The 19,480-nt window shown below is 45.4% G+C and overlaps 1 protein-coding gene across 1 annotated transcript in view; it reads left to right on the plus strand.

The window, feature by feature from the left end:
- Positions 1 to 19,480, plus strand: part of LOC124622874 (furin-like protease 2) — a 790,830-nt gene that overhangs the window by 390,688 nt on the left and 380,662 nt on the right. The window contains exon 4 of the mRNA XM_047148668.1: positions 7,940 to 8,077. Coding sequence (XP_047004624.1) covers positions 7,940 to 8,077 — 138 coding nt within the window. The remainder of the gene's footprint in view (positions 1 to 7,939; positions 8,078 to 19,480) is intronic.

Here is a 19,480-nt window from a genome sequence, read left to right on the forward strand (position 1 = left end):
TGGCGGGGTGTTCACCCGCCGAAATATCGGAGGTCGCTGAAAGTTTTACCTGGCTGAATTCCCGGAAGTTATTTGAAAATCTACATTCTTAGTTATTCTCAAATACCTATTGTTATTTCTCAGGACTTCAGTAATCTTCTTTTTTCTCCACTGACTCTTTCCTTCGATACTCTTAATATTCATTCTACTCATCTTCCTAAATTGAGATGATGGAGTATGCTTGCACTTGGATACACCTTACCAACCAATGTCAACCTTAGAGCCTCTGTTTGATCATGATGTTGTGCAGCTACAGTATTCCCTTGTCTCCGGGACTTTTATTCCTCTTGTGATTTGGAACATAGTGTTCTGTATTATTATCTGAAATTTATTGTAGAACTCGAGTGCTTTTACTCCTCTCTCATCCCTACAGCCAAACTCATGTTCTCCAGTAACTTTTTTTCTATACCTTTCCCTACAACCGCGTTCCAATCCTCCATGATTATTATATTTTAGTGTCCCTTCTTTTTACTGAATTACCCATTCAGTAACCTCATATACTTTCTCTGTCTCTTCATCTCTGTTTGCGACGTCGGTATGTATATCTAAACTATGGCTGTCGGTTTTGATTCTCTGTCGAATCTAATGAGAACAGTGCTATCACTGACCTGTTCACAGTAGCTCACTCCCTGCCCTACTTTCCAATTCGTAACGAATTCTACTCCTTTTATACTGTTTACTGCTGCAGTTAATACTACCCAACGTTCGTATGTCCACAAATTTCTTACCTTGGTTCCATTCCACCCCATTGACTTTTAGTACAGTTAGATTCACCCTTTGTATTTCCGTTTCATATATTCTAGGTTACCTGTTACATTCAGACTTCTGACAGCCCACGCTTCGACGTATAGAACTTCATCTCGTCGTTGTTTATTCCAGTTTCTTCGTCACGTCCCCCTAGGCAGTCCCCTCCCGAAAATCTAAAACAGTGACTATTTATGGATAATTTGCCGATGGAGGGGTCATCATGACACTTTATCAATTACAGGCTTCCGGTTACCTATATTAAATACTTGTAATTTAATTTTTTCTCACTGGGACGGCAGTCTCGAATATTACTGTTGGTGTTCAGGCTGTTGGAACCTTCTCACAAATGAGTAATAAAGTAGTTCAGAACAATAAGTGTTTGTTCCTCATAAAATTGAGTCACTGTGGGTAAATTGTGCTTAGAAATCTCTAATACTAGTATACACTCTCTCTTTCAATCATCCCCAGGGTACGAACGGTGTCCAAGCTATATGACACTCCAATAAACACAAAACCTAACAGAAACCGCTGCTTTGATTTATTTCGTAAGTTGCTATTGTTATACTAGATAGTTAGCTAGCAAAATGTGAAAGGTGAACACTACGGCAACAACTTCAAGGACTTTACTGGTTTAGCATTAGAGAAATAGAGAGAAAAGTCGATGCAGAGCTTCGCACATAATTTGGCGTCCACGTAGCCATACGAAACAGGAGTTTAAATAAAAGTCACACTAACGTTAAAAATGTAACTTCGTAATTTGAAATTAACAGAAAACTGAAAGAATTAAAAAATATCGTGATAAACTTGTGTAACAGTATTAAATGATAAAAGACTCTGATAGTAACTTCAAAGTGTAACTGTACTCAAATATAAGCAATTATCAGGAATTTTGTAACACTTCTTGTGCCAGTTATCGTGGTGTAAAATTCTGGCGTAATTAAAACTTAAAAAAAAAACACGTAGGTCAGTACCATAGAAACAAAATGCGATCCTCATAATTAGACATATGTAGACCTGGAATGCGTACTACATTCTTAAAATAGTAAATGAAATACAAAAGAAAAACCGTAAATTGTGAAGACGGTAACCTCATGTGGAATCTGTCTCAACTTGTATGTCGTCAAAATGAAAACGCAAAAATTTTCGGTGCTGTTACTGTGTTTCGAGCTCAGGGACTTAGAACATTTTATGCTTGCAGTAAGTAGTTATCTTATAGATAACAAATTGTATTCTGTTAAATGTATTTTGCTAGTTAACAATAGTTATATTTTCTTTAAAAAATCTGTTTCCACACGTTGTTTTCCTTGCTGTTAGATCTCGGTCCGCAGTCGCCGCTATGCAATTGAAATAGGTTAGGTACAATATTTTTGAACTTTAATAAATATCTTATTTAGACCATATACATTTCGCTTAACTCGAAACTTTTCTCCGTGGTCACTGTAACATTGAGGCTTTCCATAACATATTAGATTGACAAGATCGTGAACAGTTCTCATGTTGAGCAGTAATACAACTTTTTTTTTGGTCATCAGTCTACTGACTGGTTTGATGCGGTCCGCCACGAATTCCTTTCCTGTGCTAACCTCTTCATCTCAGAGTAGCACCTGCAACCTACGTCCTCAGTTTTTGCTTGACGTATTCCAATCTCTGTCTTCCTCTACAGTTTTTGCCCTCTACAGCTCCCTCTAGTATCATGGAAGTCATTCCCACATGTCTAAGCAGATGTCCTATCATCCTGTCCTTTCTCCTAATCAGTGTTTTCCACACATTCCTTTCCTCGACGATTCTGCATAGAACCTCCTCATTCCTTACCTTATCAGTCCTTCTAATTTTCAACATTCGTCTATAGCATCACGTCTCAAATGCTTCGATTCTCTTCTGTTCCGGTTTTCCCACAGTCCATGTTTCACTACCATACAATGCTGTACTCCAGACGTACATCCTCAGAAATTTCTTCCTCAAATTACGGCCGGTATTTGATATTAGTAGACTTCTCTTGGCCAGAAATGCTTTTTTTCCATAGCGAGTCTGCTTTTGATGTCCTCCTTGCTCCGTCCGTCATTGGTTATTTTATTGCCTAGGTAGCAGAATTCCTTAACTTCATTGACTTCGAGACTATCAATCCTGATGTAAGTTTCTCGCTGTTCTCATTTCTACTACTTCTCATTACCTTCGTCTTTCTCCGATTTACTCTCAACCATAATGCGTACTCATTAGACTGTTCATTCCGTTCAGCAGATCATTTAATTCTTCTTCACTTTCACTCAGGATAGCAATGTCATCAGCGAATCGTATCATTGATATCCTTTCACCTTGTATTTTAATTCCACTCCTGAACCTTTCTGTTATTTCAATCATTGCTTCCTCGATGTACAGATTGAAGAGTAGGGGCGAAAGCCTACAGCCTTGTCTTACCCCCTTCTTAATAAGAGCACTTCGTTCTTGATAGTCCACTCTTATTATTCCCTCTTGGTTGTTGTACATATTGTACACTCCTGGAAATGGAAAAAAGAACACATTGACACCGGTGTGTCAGACCCACCATACTTGCTCCGGACACTGCGAGAGGGCTGTACAAGCAATGATCACACGCACGGCACAGCGGACACACCAGGAACCGCGGTGTTGGCCGTCGAATGGCGCTAGCTGCGCAGCATTTGTGCACCGCCGCCGTCAGTGTCAGCCAGTTTGCCGTGGCATACGGAGCTTTATCGCAGTCTTTAACACTGGTAGCATGCCGCGACAGCGTGGACGTGAACCGTATGTGCAGTTGACGGACTTTGAGCGAGGGCGTATAGTGGGCATGCGGGAGGCCGGGTGGACGTACCGCCGAATTGCTCAACACGTGAGGCGTGAGGTCTCCACAGTACATCGATGTTGTCGCCACTGGTCGCACGGATGCACGCCAAGACCGTAGGATCCTACGCAGTGCCGTAGGGGACCGCACCGCCACTTCCCAGCAAATTAGGGACACTGTTGCTCCTGGGGTATCGGCGAGGACCATTCGCAACCGTCTCCATGAAGCTGGGCTACGGTCTCGCCACACCGTTAGGCCGTCTTCCGCTCACGCCCCAACATCGTGCAGCCCGCCTCCAGTGGTGTCGCGACAGGCGTGAATGGAGGGACGAATGGAGACGTGTCGTCTTCAGCGATGATAGTCGCTACTGCCTTGGTGCCAATGATGGTCGTATGCGTGTTTGGCGCCGTGCAGGTGAGCGCCACAATCAGGACTGCATACGACCGAGGCACACAGGGCCAACACCCGGCATCATGGTGTGGGGAGCGATCTCCTACACTGGCCGTACACCACTGGTGATCGTCGTGGGGACACTGAATAGTGCACGGTACATCCAAACCGTCATCGAACCCATCGTTCTACCATTCCTAGACCGGCAAGGGAAGTTTCTGTTCCAACAGGACAATGCACGTCCGCATGTATCCCGTGCCACCCAACGTGCTCTAGAAGGTGTAAGTCAACTACCCTGGCCAGCAAGATCTCCGGATCTGTCCCCCATTGAGCATGTTTGGGACTGGATGAAGCGTCGTCTCACGTGGTCTGCACGTCCAGCAAGAACGCTGGTCCATCTGAGGCGCCAGGTGGAAATGGCATGGCAAGCCGTTCCACAGGACTACATCCAGCATCTCTACGATCGTCTCCATGGGAGAACAGCAGCCTGCATTGCTGCGAAAGGTGGATATACACTGTACTAGTGCCGACATTGTGCATGCTCTGTTGCCTGTGTCTGTGTGCCTGTGGTTCTGTCAGTGTGGTCATGTGATGTATCTGACCCCAGGAATGTGTCAATAAAGTTTCCCCTTCCTGGGACAATGAATTCACGGTGTTCTTATTTCAATTTCCAGGAGTGTATATGACCCGTCTCTCCCTGTAGCTTACCCCTACTTTTTTCAGAATCTCGAACAACTTGCACCATTTTATACCGTCGAACGCTTTTTCTAGGTCGACAAATCCTATGAAAGTGTCTTGATTTTTCTTTAGCCTTGCTTCCATTATTAGCCGTAACGTCAGAATTGCCTCTCTCGTCCCTTTTCTTTTCCTAAACCCAAACTGATCGTCACCAAGCCCATTCTCAATTCTCTTTTCCATTCTCCTGTATATTATTCTTGTAAGCAGCTTCGATGCATGAGCTGTTAAGCTGATTGTGCGATAATTCTCGCACTTGTCAGCTCTTGTCGTCTTCGGAATTGTGTGGATGATGCTTTTCCGAAAGTCAGATGGTATGTCGCCAGACTCATATATTCTACACACCAACGTGAATAGTAGTTTTGTTGCCACTTCCCCCAATGACTTTAGAAATTCTGATGGAATGTTCTCTATCCCTTCTGCCTTATTTGACCGTAAGTCCGCCAAAGTTCTTTTAAATCCCGATTCTAATACTGGATCCCCTATCTCTTCTAAATCGACTCCTGTTTCTTCTTCTATCACATCAGACAAATCTTCACCCTCATAGAGGCATTCAGTGTATTCTTTGCACCTATCTGCTCTCTCCTCTGCCTTTAACAGTGGAATTCCCGTTGCACTCTTAATGTTACCACCGTTGCTTTTAATGTCACCAAAGGTTGTTTTGACTTTCCTGTATGCTGAGTCTGTCCTTCCGACAATCATATCTTTTTCGATGTCTTCACATTTTTCCTGCAGCCATTTCGTCTTAGCTTCCCTGCACGTCCTATTTATTTCATTCCTCAGCGACTGTATTCCTGATTTTCCCGGAACATGTTTGTACTTCCTCCTTTCATCAATCAACTGAAGTATTTCTCCTGTTACCCATGGTTTCTTCGCAGCTACCTTCTTTGTACCTATGTTTTCCTTCCCAACTTCTGTGATGGCCCTTTTTAGAGAAGTCCATTCCTCTTCAACTGTGCTGCCTACTGCGCTGTTCCTTATTTCTGTATCTATAGCGTTAGAGAACTTCAAAGGTATCTTGTCATACCTTAGTACTTCCGTATCCCACTCTTTTGCGTATTGATTCATCCTGACTAATGTTTTGAACTTCAGCCTACTCTTCATCACTACTATAATGTGATCTGTGTCTATATATGCTCCTGGGTACGCCTTACAGTCCAGTATCTGATTTCGGAATTTCTGTCTGACCATGATGTAATCTAATTGAAATCTTCCCGTATCTCCCGGCCTTTTCCAAGTATACCTCTTTCTCTTGTGATTCTTGAACAGGGTATTCGCTGTTACTAGCTGAAACTTGTTACAGAACTCAATTAGGCTTTCCCCTCGTTCATTCGTTGTCCCAAACCCATATTCTCCTGTAACCTTTTCTTCTACTCCTTCCCCTACAACTGCATTCCAGTCGCCCATGACTAATCGGTATTAAATTACAGTTATTATTCACGAGTTTTTGTTTCCTAATTCATTTGTAATGATTCTCCAGACATATGTGTGCGATTTTAGTTTATTGCACTTCACTGACTCTCAATATTACTTCGTTACCATATTGGGTATATCCAGCTATAAATCGTGCACTTTGATTTGATGTTGTAAGATACAGTCGAGTTTTGCTTTGTTTTGTGTTTTGGGAAGCGTCTGCAACCCCTTTGGGTGCATGTTTATATTTTTTGAGTGGTGTGTGTGTGTGTGTGTGTGTGTGTGTGTGTGTGTGTGTGTGTATGTTTGTGTAAATATGCACTACTTTTAAGCCGTTACGTCTTTCTCTGTGTCTCTCTGATCTGTTCTGATTTGGCAGTTGATATTAAGCTCACTCCCGATAAACCAGAGGTTAAAAATTTTAAACGTAGGTACGAAACGGATGACAGTGTCATATTAACCTGCTCTCCTAGCTACCTGATGCACCTACGGCTCATAGCATGGGGTGAAAACGTTGCTAGCGCCTAGCATTTCGGCTGACCTGCAGAATTAGAGAGATATTCTAGTAGTATCTGAATGCGTTCGAGACGGTACTCACGTAAGATTACGGCCACTAGATGGCAATGCTAGTTATATGTGGAATAGCATCGCCTCTCCAGCGCTGAACCCGCGGTCCTGCAGGACCAAGCCCACCTAAGCGTATCAGTTAGTCCTTACCGTCACACTGTGAAGCTGGCCACACCACCGCCCTGCCTTGAGTTGTGTACTCGTAGTGTTCTCATTACACAACCTTGTCTTGATCTCAGATTTCGCTAGATCATAGGCTTTCGTTCTTCGTTTACTCGTTTGAACATCGTTGCTTTGTCGTGCCATCTCCGGTCGTCCAGTCGCAGCTCGTTCTTTGAGTCATTTCCGATTCTTGCTAGACTCCCTTCATTTTAGCTTTTGAAAAATAACATTTAAACAGCCTGATACATTATTTATAGGTAGGTATAACACTGTTCTATTTAAGATATAACAGATGAAAAGACGCTGAAGTAATCCTGAAATTTAACTCATGTCTCTCATACAACCTCACAAAACTATTATTATATTGAGACGTTTCACATACGTGACCGAAATGCAGAACAGAATTATCTAAATAAAAATACATTTTTCATTAAGCATGTTTTTAAATCAGACTCAAAACGCAAAAAAAAAAAAAAAATGCTTTCTTTTAGCCCGAAGCAGACTCCTAGCCCTTTGCAGGTAGTTCAAAAAATTCGTAATTCTGAATTTTTAATAAGCAGACGGTTTTCTATTGGGTGTGCCGTGTGTTTTTCATTAAAAGTCTTACAATTATTTCCTTAGTTGCCGGCCGAAGTGGCCGTGCGGTTAAAGGCGCTGCAGTCTGGAACCGCAAGACCGCTACGGTCGCAGGTTCGAATCCTGCCTCGGGCATGGATGATTGTCATGTCCTTAGGTTAGTTAGGTTTAACTAGTTCTAAGTTCTAGGGGACTAATGACCTCAGCAGTTGAGTCCCATAGTGCTCAGAGCCCATTATTTCCTTAGTTACTATAAATTCTTAATCAAAAAGTTTTAGAACTGGCTCTACTGTGTTCTGAAGCTGTATAGGCTATGAAAAGTTATTCGACCCTTTTTAAAGGGGTTTAAAAAATTCTTGTATTGAAATTGTATTTTTATTTAAATAATTATTTATCAGCAGTTTCCTCTAGAATTATCTGGTATATCCCCTAACTGACCACTGAAAATGACTTGTGGAAGCCACGTGCGCTACACTGCTTCACTGAACCCTGTGGCTTTGGTACGTGTTGCAGGTGACGTGGGTGCAGCAGCAGCGGGAACTGAGGCGCTCAAAGCGCGACCTGGACGCAGCGGCCAGTACTACTCGCAGGCGAGCCGTCCGCGGCAACACCTCCTTCACGGACCCTCTCTACAAGGAACAATGGTACCTGGTAAGTTTGCCGTCCAGCAGAACTGACTTCTCTTCACATTCAAATTCTCTGATTTAGCCTCTCGATTCTCTGACGTAAGTACGGATATTCCCACTCGCAAAGCTACAGTGATAACTTCTTTCCCGCTTCACGAATAGGGGCTGCCATGTCGTACTACTCAATGCTGAACCTACATACATCTTTCAAACGTTTCAGGGACATTGTAAAAGACCGAGAGGTATATATGAAGTGATAATTCAGCAATAAACCATCTTATCAAATTTACCGATGCCCTTATTAGTGGTCATTAACAAGAGGCATGTCTACCATTCTCCTTTGCGATGGGTGCGACTTTGCTAGGAACATTTCATTGAGTTGCACCAATGACTGTACAGGAAGGCAGCCCATTCTTTCTGTAAGGCCGAAACCAGAGAAGGTAGTGATGTTATGAGCTGGAATTTGAAGTGGAAGCGACTCTTTAGCTGACCACAAAGCAGTTCCATTGGGTTCAAGTAGGGCAGGCCAGTCTGTTTCAGGAACATAGTTTCCCCAAAGAATTGCTCATAGGTGCTGCTTTATGACAGGCTGCGTTGTCAGCCTGATTCTGTCACCACTTCCAAACTGTTCCTCTATCGTACCAGTACACAATGCTGTAAGATGTGTACATGACCTTCCACATTTAGCATTTTCTTAAATGCAATAATCGGATCACAATCTAGCAACGATAAACAGCCCCACACCATAACACTGCACCCTCCATGGATCACCTTTCGCACTGCGCATGAGGCCAGGTAACGTTCTACAGGAATTCACCAAACCTAAGCACTTTCATCGGTTTGCTACAGGTTCCAGCGTGATTCGTCACTTCAAAACAATGACTTTGAGTCGTCCACAGTCCAGCGGCGTGCTCTTTATTGCACCTCAGATGTACGCTTAGCTTTCACTACGAAGATACGTGGATTACGATGTATTTCTCCATTGTATACCACTTTTTTTAACTCCCTACCTACAGCCATTGTGCTAGATCGATTGCTGGTAATAATTTGGGAACACAAGCAATTTCTTTCGCTGAATTCATGCGATTATAACCACACTCCGCATTGTTCAGCGGTTCCTTTGCGTCAGTATGAGGTCTGCCAGATATTGTCATAGCTGTGGTTGACTTGGGCAGTTTCAACTGTTACAGGCGAGACATCCAATGACAAGTCTACGGTTCTAAGTCGCAGAAACAGCAGTAATCATCTGTCTGAGGATGAAGAAGGAAATGGGAAACAACCGCAATGTGTAGCCAAAGGACATGTGGGCCGTAATTGTGATAGTGTCATAATGATGAAACTTTAAACTTCCTGGCTGATTAAAACTGTGTGACGCACGGAAACACGACCTCATTAACTTTGTGTGTGTTAAATCTTGCGGGACATAACTGCTAAGATCATCAGTCCCTAAGCTTACACACTACTTAACCTAACTTATCCTAAGGACAAACACACACATCCATGCCCGAGGGAGGACTCCAACCTCCGTCGGGACCAGCCGCACAGTCTACGACTGCAGCGCCCTGGACCCCTCGGCTAATCCCGAGCATCTCTTTGCTTTTAGCTGGAAAGTGCTCTACGGATTGAGCTACCGAAACACGTCCCGCGACTCCTCCTCTCAGCTTCAGATTCTGGCAGTACCTCGTCTCCTCCCTTCCAAACTTCACAAAAGCTCACCTGCGAACCCTGCAGTACTGGAAGTCGTAGTTGCGTAGCTCAAGCGTCAGCAGTCTGCTTTCAGCAGCCTGTTTACGTCCCTGCGGTGGAGCTTAGCCCGTACGCGATTGTTTACTTCGTGTTAGCCTTCGCTAGAGCTTTCGCCTTCGAATTAGAATGGCTCATTTGTACCGACAATCTACTATCACGAACACCTTTGGTTCAAATGGCTCTGAGCACCATGGGACTTAACATTTGTGGTCATCAGTCCCCTAGAATTTAGAACTACTTACACCTAACTAACCGAAGGACATCACACACATCCATGCCCGAGGTCGGATTCGAACCTGCGCCCTTAGCGGTTACGCGGTTCCAGACTGAAGCGCCTAGAGCCGCACGGCCACATCGGACGGCTAGAACAGCTTTGATATTTAAGTTGCACGACCGAAGGCATTTGAAATAGAACGATTTACACGTGAAGAAGTTGAAATTGAACCACAAGATATGATTGGCATCAACTTCTCTGTCACAAGCAATGTGGTCTACCTCAAACTGGCCAACGACACGGTGTGTGACATGATCGTTCGCGACCATAAAGATTTTTTAAACATGCAGACGGCCATGTCAGAACTGTAGCAATTGATCATGCGAGTCTTGGACAGAAAACTGTAAGAGTATTTGAGCTACCATTTGAGGTTCCGGCTGAGGTCGTGATTAACGAGCTACAAACCTACGGACGGGTACTTAATCACATAGCAGAAAAATGGACAACCTTTACCATGTAACCAGTACTTAACGGTGAGCGACAAATACGCATCGAGCTACCAAAACATGTAACGTCTTATCTCACAATTGGAGGCTGCATAGCGATAGTCATTTACGACGGTCGGCCGAAAACTTGCTCAGGTTGTGGTCAGGAAGGCCACCTTCACTCAGCGTGTCTCCAACGAAGAATTGTACAGTCACCGTCAGGTGAATCTCTAACAACACCTGTGGCGATGTCTCTCCCTCTCACATATGCAAATATGTTACGGAAGGGCGCCACACCGAAGAGTAACAGCGCCCAACAGCTGGACAGGCCAGTCGAAAAGCCGACGACGGCGGATGACGGTACGAGCATGGTGACGGCGGCGACCACCCCCCGCCCCCCCCCCCCCACCGAGCAACACCGATCGATACCAACAGCACCAGAGCACCAGAGATCGGATGAGCAAATGGTCATCGACAGTCGAATAGTGCCAACGGATGCCTTCGTGTCCAACTGCAGTGGTAACGCACACGCATAAGCAACGGTCTCCGAAACGGCGCAATAGACGACGTCTAACCCCGTCGGAGGACTCCTTAATACGTATGCAGGACGACGATCAAGAAACGACCGAGGAAGACGGCCACCTTACAAAGGATCCCGAACTTCCTCATCTAGAACACCACCGTCCCGACAGCTGCATACGTCAAAAGTGACCTGAAGAACTTGACAACGCACGGCAACCTGCATTCCACTGCCACTCCAAAGTATTAGAAGGGGAGCCACAGAGAGACGGGGCTGATGATTGTGAAGGGGACCAACCGACAGTCGCAACTGGTGACACGGTGGGGGCGGCGCCCCTCTACAGTTCAAGCTATAACTAACAACGGCGGGCAGGACGGGGTCACGTAACGTGCCAGTACAATAGCAGACGGCTTAAGCTCCTATGGCTGATATACATGCGACGGAACGAAGACAAGCGTATCGGTTTGTTTTTATGAATATCAATAACATACGGTCGCAGATTAAGATGTCATTGCTCAAAGACCTGCTCCAAGCAGCGGACATCGACATCGTCCTCCTACATCGATGAATTTCCTGTCATGTACGGGCACGTATCCTGCATTTCACACGGTGCGCCCGGTTGGCCGTGCGGTCTAACTCGCGGCTTTCCGGGCGGGAAGGAGCGCCTGGTCCCCGGCACGAATCCGCCCGGCGGATTTGTGTCGAGGTCCGGTGAACCGGCCAGTCTGTGGATGGTTTTTAGGCAGTTTCCCATCTGCCTCGGCGAATGCGGGCTGGTTCCCCATATTCCGCCTCAGTTACACTATGCCGACGATAGCTGCGCAAACAAGTTCTCCACGAATGCGTACACCACCATTACTCTACCACGCAAACATAGGGGTTACACTCGTCTGGTGTGAGACGTTTCCTGGGGTCCACCGAGGTCCGAACCACACAATAACCCCGGCTTCGGTGTGGAGCGGCGGAGGGGTGACGTGGACTGCGGTAGTCGTCGTGGGGTTGCTGACCACTGCGTCTGCGGCGGGGACGGAGCCTCTCCGTCTTTTCTAGGTCCCTGGCTAACATACAATACATTACAATACAATACATATCACATGCCTCCGAAACTAGCAGCGGCATAGCAATACCTACCGTCGTCACGGGGATTAGCAATGACAGTACTTGATATACGACTCATCAATAGCTACGCACCTTCCGGTACAGACAGGAGACGAGAGCGTTCCCGCTTCTTCGCAGACGAAATTGTCCCGCCCTTCCAAGTTCGACACGACCGATTAATCCTAGGCGGCGATTTTAATTGTGTACTTGCACCGAAAGACCAATATCCTCGATATACCCCATGCCCAGCACTACGATTGTTGTTGCAGAGTATGCATATGTTGACATCTGGGAGCATGTCCATGGCCTTTGACCTGAGTACACCCGTACAACAAATTCCGCTAGTCGTCTCGACCGAATATATGTCATACGCAATCTTAACGCGGACGTCCTCGAAATGGAGCTGTGGCCTACAGCCTATACCGATCATACAGCATTAATATGTACAGCGTCCCTCCGGCGACAGCAAGTGTGGCGTAGCAGCGGTCTTTGGAAAATAAGCGTCGCCCACCTGCGGGACACAGTTTGTCGAGACGTCATTAAAGTGTTTGGAGATCTTGCGAACGACGCTTTCGGTCGTTTCCCACGACCCTAGGTTGGTGGATGGGTTGCGCCAAACCGGCCCTGAGCTGTGCAGTGATAACATTTGATCGTGAGCATGCAGTATGGCGACGTCAGACGATGGACTTCTATTTCACGGTGCTATGGGAATGCGCCGAACAAATACCTTCTCCGGAGCGGCAACAGGCGGTACAACAGGCAAAGGCCAAAATTATGTCTATCATGCAACGCCACCTCGAAGGTACGGTGGTGAGGGCGCAGACACTAGATCAAGTTTCAGGAGAACACCCATCAGTGTATCACATCATTAACGAAAACGAAAGACGGCGAAGAGCCCTAGCAAATGTTGTTATACGGATGATGGCAGACACCTAATATCGCAACAAGAAATAGGCAATGCCTTTGTAGAACATTACACTCAACTTTACACCGCAGTGAATACTGGTATGGAGGCCATTAACGAAGTTACGGATATGATTTTCAGCACCATTGATCCAGAGGCGGAAGCACAACTGATGGGGCAGATTACAGAGGAGGAATTGACGGAGGCCATTGGTAGGAGAGCGATGAACAAACCTGAGGGATCTGATGCCCTCCTTCTGGAATTTTACAGGACCTTTAGATATGTGATCTCACCACGATGGACTACTATCTTACCGCCGGCTTTTGTGGAGTGGCTGATTATCCCATTTCACAAACTCTCGGGTGGTACAAGAATACGGGACTGCCGACCACTGACGCCCCTTAACTGCGACTTTAAAATATTCACCTGATTATTAGCAGCACGCGTCCGAAGAGTATTGCGGCAAGTACTCTCACTTGATCAAACTTCGCTCGGTGGAGATAACAACATCTGGACGGCACTTGTTGAATACAGCGATTTGATCGCCCTAGCAAAGACGTGCCGCCTCCGTGCAGCACTAGATTTAATAGGTTTTGATCAAGCCTTTGAACGAGTTAGCCATAAATATCTAGCAGAAGTCCTGACACACATGCGATTTCCACGACCATTTATCGCTGTCGTGATGCGGCCACTCAGCAATGCCTCCTCCAAAGCGCTTGTCAATAGACTACGATAAAATCTCTAGTCGTAGCGAGATCGATCAGACAAGCATGTCCCTTATCAACGACTTTATATGCCTTGGCTCTCGACCCGTTACTTTGCGGCCTACGACACCGCTTGACAGGACTGACTTTGCCATGACACATATTTGCGTGCAAATGATATGTGGATGACCTGGTTTTGATAGTACGGAGTGAAAACGATATGAGTGTGGCTTTAGACCGGATACGCAAATATGGAACGGCCACTGGCAGCCGTATAAATATGGGCAAGTCTGTAGCGATGAATATTGGTGTTCGACCAACGGAAGAATTTGTAGCACCATTAAGGCTCATGGATAGCTTGAAATGCCTAGGTATTGGTTTCACCAACGACGTACGTCGCACAGCAGCGTACAACTATAAGAGACTACTACAGTCAATCCGAACGGGAGTTAGAGGGAACATCACACGAGCATTTGACATTATCCAGTGGGTCACGTATATTAACATCTACCTGGCGTCACGAATTGCGCATTTTCCTATAGTTCTCCAAATGCCGGTGACGATATCACGACAAATACTGCCTGCGTTCGGTCCCTTTGTGTGTGCAGGTCTACTGTTTAAAGTAAGATACGACGCCCTTACCCTCCCTCTTAGTAGAGGTGGATTTGGTCTTGCCCATGTTCGTGAACGAGCGGTGGTACTATATATCAGCACAATGTTAAAACTGTGGGGATGAAATCAGACTTGTCTGACAGGAATCTTAATAGAAGAACTAGCACCAGTTTCTCGAATGGCGCCAGTGGCGGCCCAGAGCATTTCCCAGTCACTCCAGCATATACGTACTTTTCTTATAGAGTACTGTACGTTCAGAAGGCTCTGTCGGAAACCAGACCTGCAACGGCGCGTGACCTATATCGGATACTAACGACCGGACGACACAGCAATCCTATTGAGAGGAAGCATCCACGTATCAGTTGGCAAGTAGTATGGCGATCGATACACCATGTTTCCTTAGACACAGAGACACGAGCAACGTAGTACAGTTAATGGCAAAAATGTCACCCGATCCAGACTCGATGCGATTCATATGACAGTTTCACCATTGTGCCCTCAGTGCCAAACTCTGGACAAAGATGAAAACCGCCTCATATGCGGCCCCTCGACAGAAGTGTGGCTTTTAGTGACACGAATGATCGGTTCCTTACGGATGCCATGAAGGGTACAGGGTGCACCCATCTGCAGGTGGTCGCTCATGTCGGCACCAATGATGCGTGTCGCTATGGATCGGAGGAAATCCTCTCTGGCTTCCGGCGGCTATCTGATTTGGTGAAGACTGCCAGTCTCGCTAGCGGGATGAAAGCAGAGCTCATCATCTTCAGCATCGTCGACAGGACTGACTGCAGACCTTTGGTACAGAGCCGAGTGGAGGGTCTGAATCAGAGGCTGAGACAGTTCTGCGACCGTGTGGGCTGCAGATTCCTCGACTTGCGCCATAGGGTGGAGGGGTTCCGGGTTCCGCTGGATAGGTCAGGAGTCCACTACACGCAACAAGCGGCTACACGGGTAGCAGGGGTTGTGTGGCGTGGGCTGGGCGGTTTTTTAGGTTAGATGGCCTTGGGCAAGTACAGAAAGGGCAACAGCCTCAACGGGTGCGGGGCAAAGTCAGGACATGCGGGGACCAAGCAGCAATCGGTATTGTAATTGTAAACTGTCGAAGCTGCGTTGGTAAAGTACCGGAACTTCAAGCGCTGATAGAAAGCACCGAAGCTGAAATCGTTATAGGTACAGAAAGCTGGCTGAAGCCAGAGATAAATTCTGCCGAAATTTTTACAAAGGTACAGACGGTGTTTAGAAAGGATAGATTGCATGCAACAGGTGGTGGAGTGTTCGTCGCTGCTAGTAGTAGTTTATCCTGTAGTGAAGTAGAAGTGGATAGTTCCTGTGAATTATTATGGGTGGAGGTTACACTCAACAACCGAGCTAGGTTAATAATTGGCTCCTTTTATCGACCTCCCGACTCAGCAGCATTAGTGGCAGAACAACTGAGAGAAAATTTGGAATACATTTATTTTCTCAGCATGTTATAGTCTTAGGTGGAGATTTCAATTTACCAGATATAGGCTGGGACACTCAGATGTTTAGGACGGGTGGTAGTGACAGAGCATCGAGTGACATTATACTGAGTGCACATCCGGAAATTACCTCGAGCAATTAAAAAGAGAACCGACTCGTGGAGATAACATCTAGGACCTACTGATAACAAACAGACCCGAACTTTTCGACTCTGTATGTGCAGAACAGGGAATCAGTGATCATAAGGCCATTACAGCATCCCTGAATATGGAAGTTAATAGGAATATATAAAAAGGGAGGAAGGTTTATCTGTTTAGCAAGAGTAATAGAAGGCAGATTTCAGACTACCTTACAGATCAAAACGAAAATTTCTGTTCCGACACTGGCAATGTTGAGTGTTTATGGAAAAAGTTCAAGGCAATCGTAAAATGCGTTTTAGACAGGTACGTGCCGAGTAAAACTGTGAGGGACGGGAAAAACCCACCGTGGTGCAACAAGAAAGTTAGGAAACTACTGCGAAAGCAAATAGAGCTTCACTCCAAGTTTAAACGCAGCCAAAACCTCTCAGACAAACAGAAGCTAAACGATGTCAAAGTTAGCGTAAGGAGGGCTATGCGTGAAGCGTTCAGTGAATTAGAAAGTAAAATTCTATGTACCGACTTGACAGAAAATCCTAGGACGTTCTGGTGTTCCGTTAAATCAGTAAGTGGCTCGAAACAGCATATCCAGACACTCCGGGACGATGATGGCATTGAAACAGAGGATGACACGCGTAAAGCTGAAATACTAAACACCTTTTTTCCAAAGCTATTTCACAGAGGAAGACCGCACTGCAGTTCCTTCTCTAAATCCTCGCACAAACAAAAAAAATGGCTGACATTGAAATAAGTGTACAAGGAATAGAAAAGCAACTGGAATCACTCAACAGAGGAAAGTCCAAGAGGAACGGAAGGTTCCAAATGATTGGAAAAGAGCACAGGTAGTCCCAGTCTTCAAGAAGGGTCGTCGAGCAGATGCGCAAAACTATAGACCTACATCTCTGACGTCGATCTGTTGTAGAATTTTAGAACATGTTTTTTGCTCGAGCATCATGTCGTTTTTGGAAACCCAGAATCTACTATGTAGGAATCAACATGGATTCCGGAAACAGCGATCGTGTGAGACCCAACTCGCTTTATTTGTTCATGAGACCCAGAAAATATTAGATACAGGCTCCCAGGTAGATGCTATTTTTCTTGACTTCCGGAAGGCGTTCGATACAGTTCCGCACTGTCTCCTGATAAACAAAGTAAGAGCCTACAGAATATCAGACCAGCTGTGTGGCTGGATTGAAGAGTTTTTAGCAAACAGAACACAGCATGTTGTTATCAATGGAGAGACGTCTACAGACGTTAAAGTAACATCTGGCGTGCCACAGGCGAGTGTTATGGGACCATTGCTTTTCACAACATATATAAATGACCTAGTAGATAGTGTCGGAAGTTCCATGCGGCTTTTCGCGGATGATGCTGTAGTATTCAGAGAAGTTGCAGCATTAGAAAATTGTAGCGAAATGCAGGAAGATCTGCAGCGCATAGGCACTTGGTGCAGGGAGTGGCAACTGACAGTTAACATAGATAAATGTAATGTATTGCGAATACATAGAAAAAAGGATCCTTTATTGTATGATTATATGATAGCGGAACAAACGCTGGCAGCAGTTACTTCTGTAAAATATCTGGGAGTATGCGTGCGGAACTATATGAAGTGGAATGATCATATAAAATTAGTTGTTGGTAAGGCGGGTACCAGGTTGAGATTCATTGGGAGAGTCCTTAGAAAATGTAGTCCATCAACAAAGGAGGTGGCTTACAAAACACTCGTTCGACATATACTTGAGTGTTGCTCATCAGTGTGGGATCCGTACCAGATCGGGTTGACGGATGAGATAGAGAAGATCCAAAGAAGTGCGGCGCGTTTCGTCACAGGGTTATTTGGTAACCGTGATAGCGTTACGGATATGTTTAACAAACTCAAGTGGCAGACTCTGTAAGAGAGGCGCTCTGCATCGCGGTGTAGCTTGCTCGCCAGGTTTCGAGAGTGCGTTTCTGGATGAGGTATCGAATATATTGCTTCCCACTACTTATACCTCCCGAGGAGATCACGAATGTAAAATTAGAGAGATTAGAGCGCCAGTCGTTCTTCCCGCGAACCATACGCGACTGGAAGAGGAAAGGGAGGTAATGACAGTGGCACGTAAAGTTCCCTCCGCCACACACCGTTGGGTAGCTTGCGGAGTACAAATGTAGATGTGGATGTAGATGTAGACCATGTTTTAATACAGTGTCTTCCACGATGAATTTGGCTACCTCGAATGCTTCGGCTTTTCCCACGGCTTTTGTAATGGCATAGCGTGTCAGATAATCAGTGCAAACAATAATCCATCTATTGCCACTAGCAGACGTAGTAAATCGTCCGAGGAGGTCAATCCCAAAATGCTGGAAATGCGTTTCGGCTGGTGGAATTGGTATGAGTCGGCCAGGTGGTTTCTGAGGAACTGGCTTTCACCTATGGCACTCTAGACAGTGCGACACATAGTGACGTACGCTCCTAAATAAACCTGGCCGAAAAATCTCTTGCGGATTCTATCGTATGTCTTAATAAATCCTAAATGTCCGGCCTTAGGTATGTCATGGAATTTCTGGAGAACATCGAAGCGAATGTGTTTAGGAAGCCACCTCTTTCCAAACGGATCAAAGTTTTTCTTGCAAAGTAATCCATTAGCTACCTTAAATTGTGCTTTCACATCCTCTGATCGATTTAAGGCTAGCATAATTTGAGATATCTGGGCGTCCTTCTTCTGCTCAACAGGAGTGCGGCGAGACAGTCACTATCTTCATCAAAGACTTCACCGTCTTGCACAGGACTTCTTGAGAGACAGTCGTCATCTCGGTGTTTCCTTCCACTTTTGTACACTATGGCAATGTCATACTCTTGAAGACGTAGTGCCCACCTGTCGAGTCGTCGTGTTGGATCCTTAAGACATGTCAACCAACAAAGTGAATGCTGGTCTGTAACAACTGTGAATGGCCTTCCAAAGAGATACTGTCGAAATTTGCACATGGCCCAGATCACAGCAAGACATTCTCCTTCTGTAGTTGAAGAGTTTCTCTCCGATTTTAAAAGTGTCCTAGAAGCATAGGCTATAACCTTCTCTTTTCCATCAGAAATTTGCACCAGAACAGCAATGATCCCATACTCGCTGTGTGTAGTTCTGTAGGTGCTCTCTCATTATATAGATCAAGTACAGGGTCAGTCGTCAGAACTTTTCGCAGCAGATCGATAGAAGCTTGTTGAGTGCCACCCGAGATGAATTTATCATGGGCCTGGATCTGATACAAGAGTCTTTGATAAAACGACGGTAATAAGAACGTAATCCAAGGAAGCTTCTCACATCTCTAATACTTTTAGGAATAGGAAATTCCGTTGAAGATCTCACCTTCTCTGGGTCTGGCCGCACACTTTGGTTTGACACAAGCTGTCCATGTATTTTGATTTCTTTTGCTCCAAAGACATACTTCCTTGGATTAAGTTTCAGTCCGCCTTGCTGGAGACAAGAACTGTCCTCAGTCTTTTTAAATGCTCATCAAATGTCTCTGAGAATACTATAACGTCATCTAAATAACAAAGATACAACGTCCGCTT

Source organism: Schistocerca americana, chromosome 7 (genome assembly GCF_021461395.2).
Source record: "Schistocerca americana isolate TAMUIC-IGC-003095 chromosome 7, iqSchAmer2.1, whole genome shotgun sequence".
In the NCBI taxonomy this organism is placed as follows: Eukaryota; Metazoa; Arthropoda; class Insecta; order Orthoptera; family Acrididae; genus Schistocerca; species Schistocerca americana.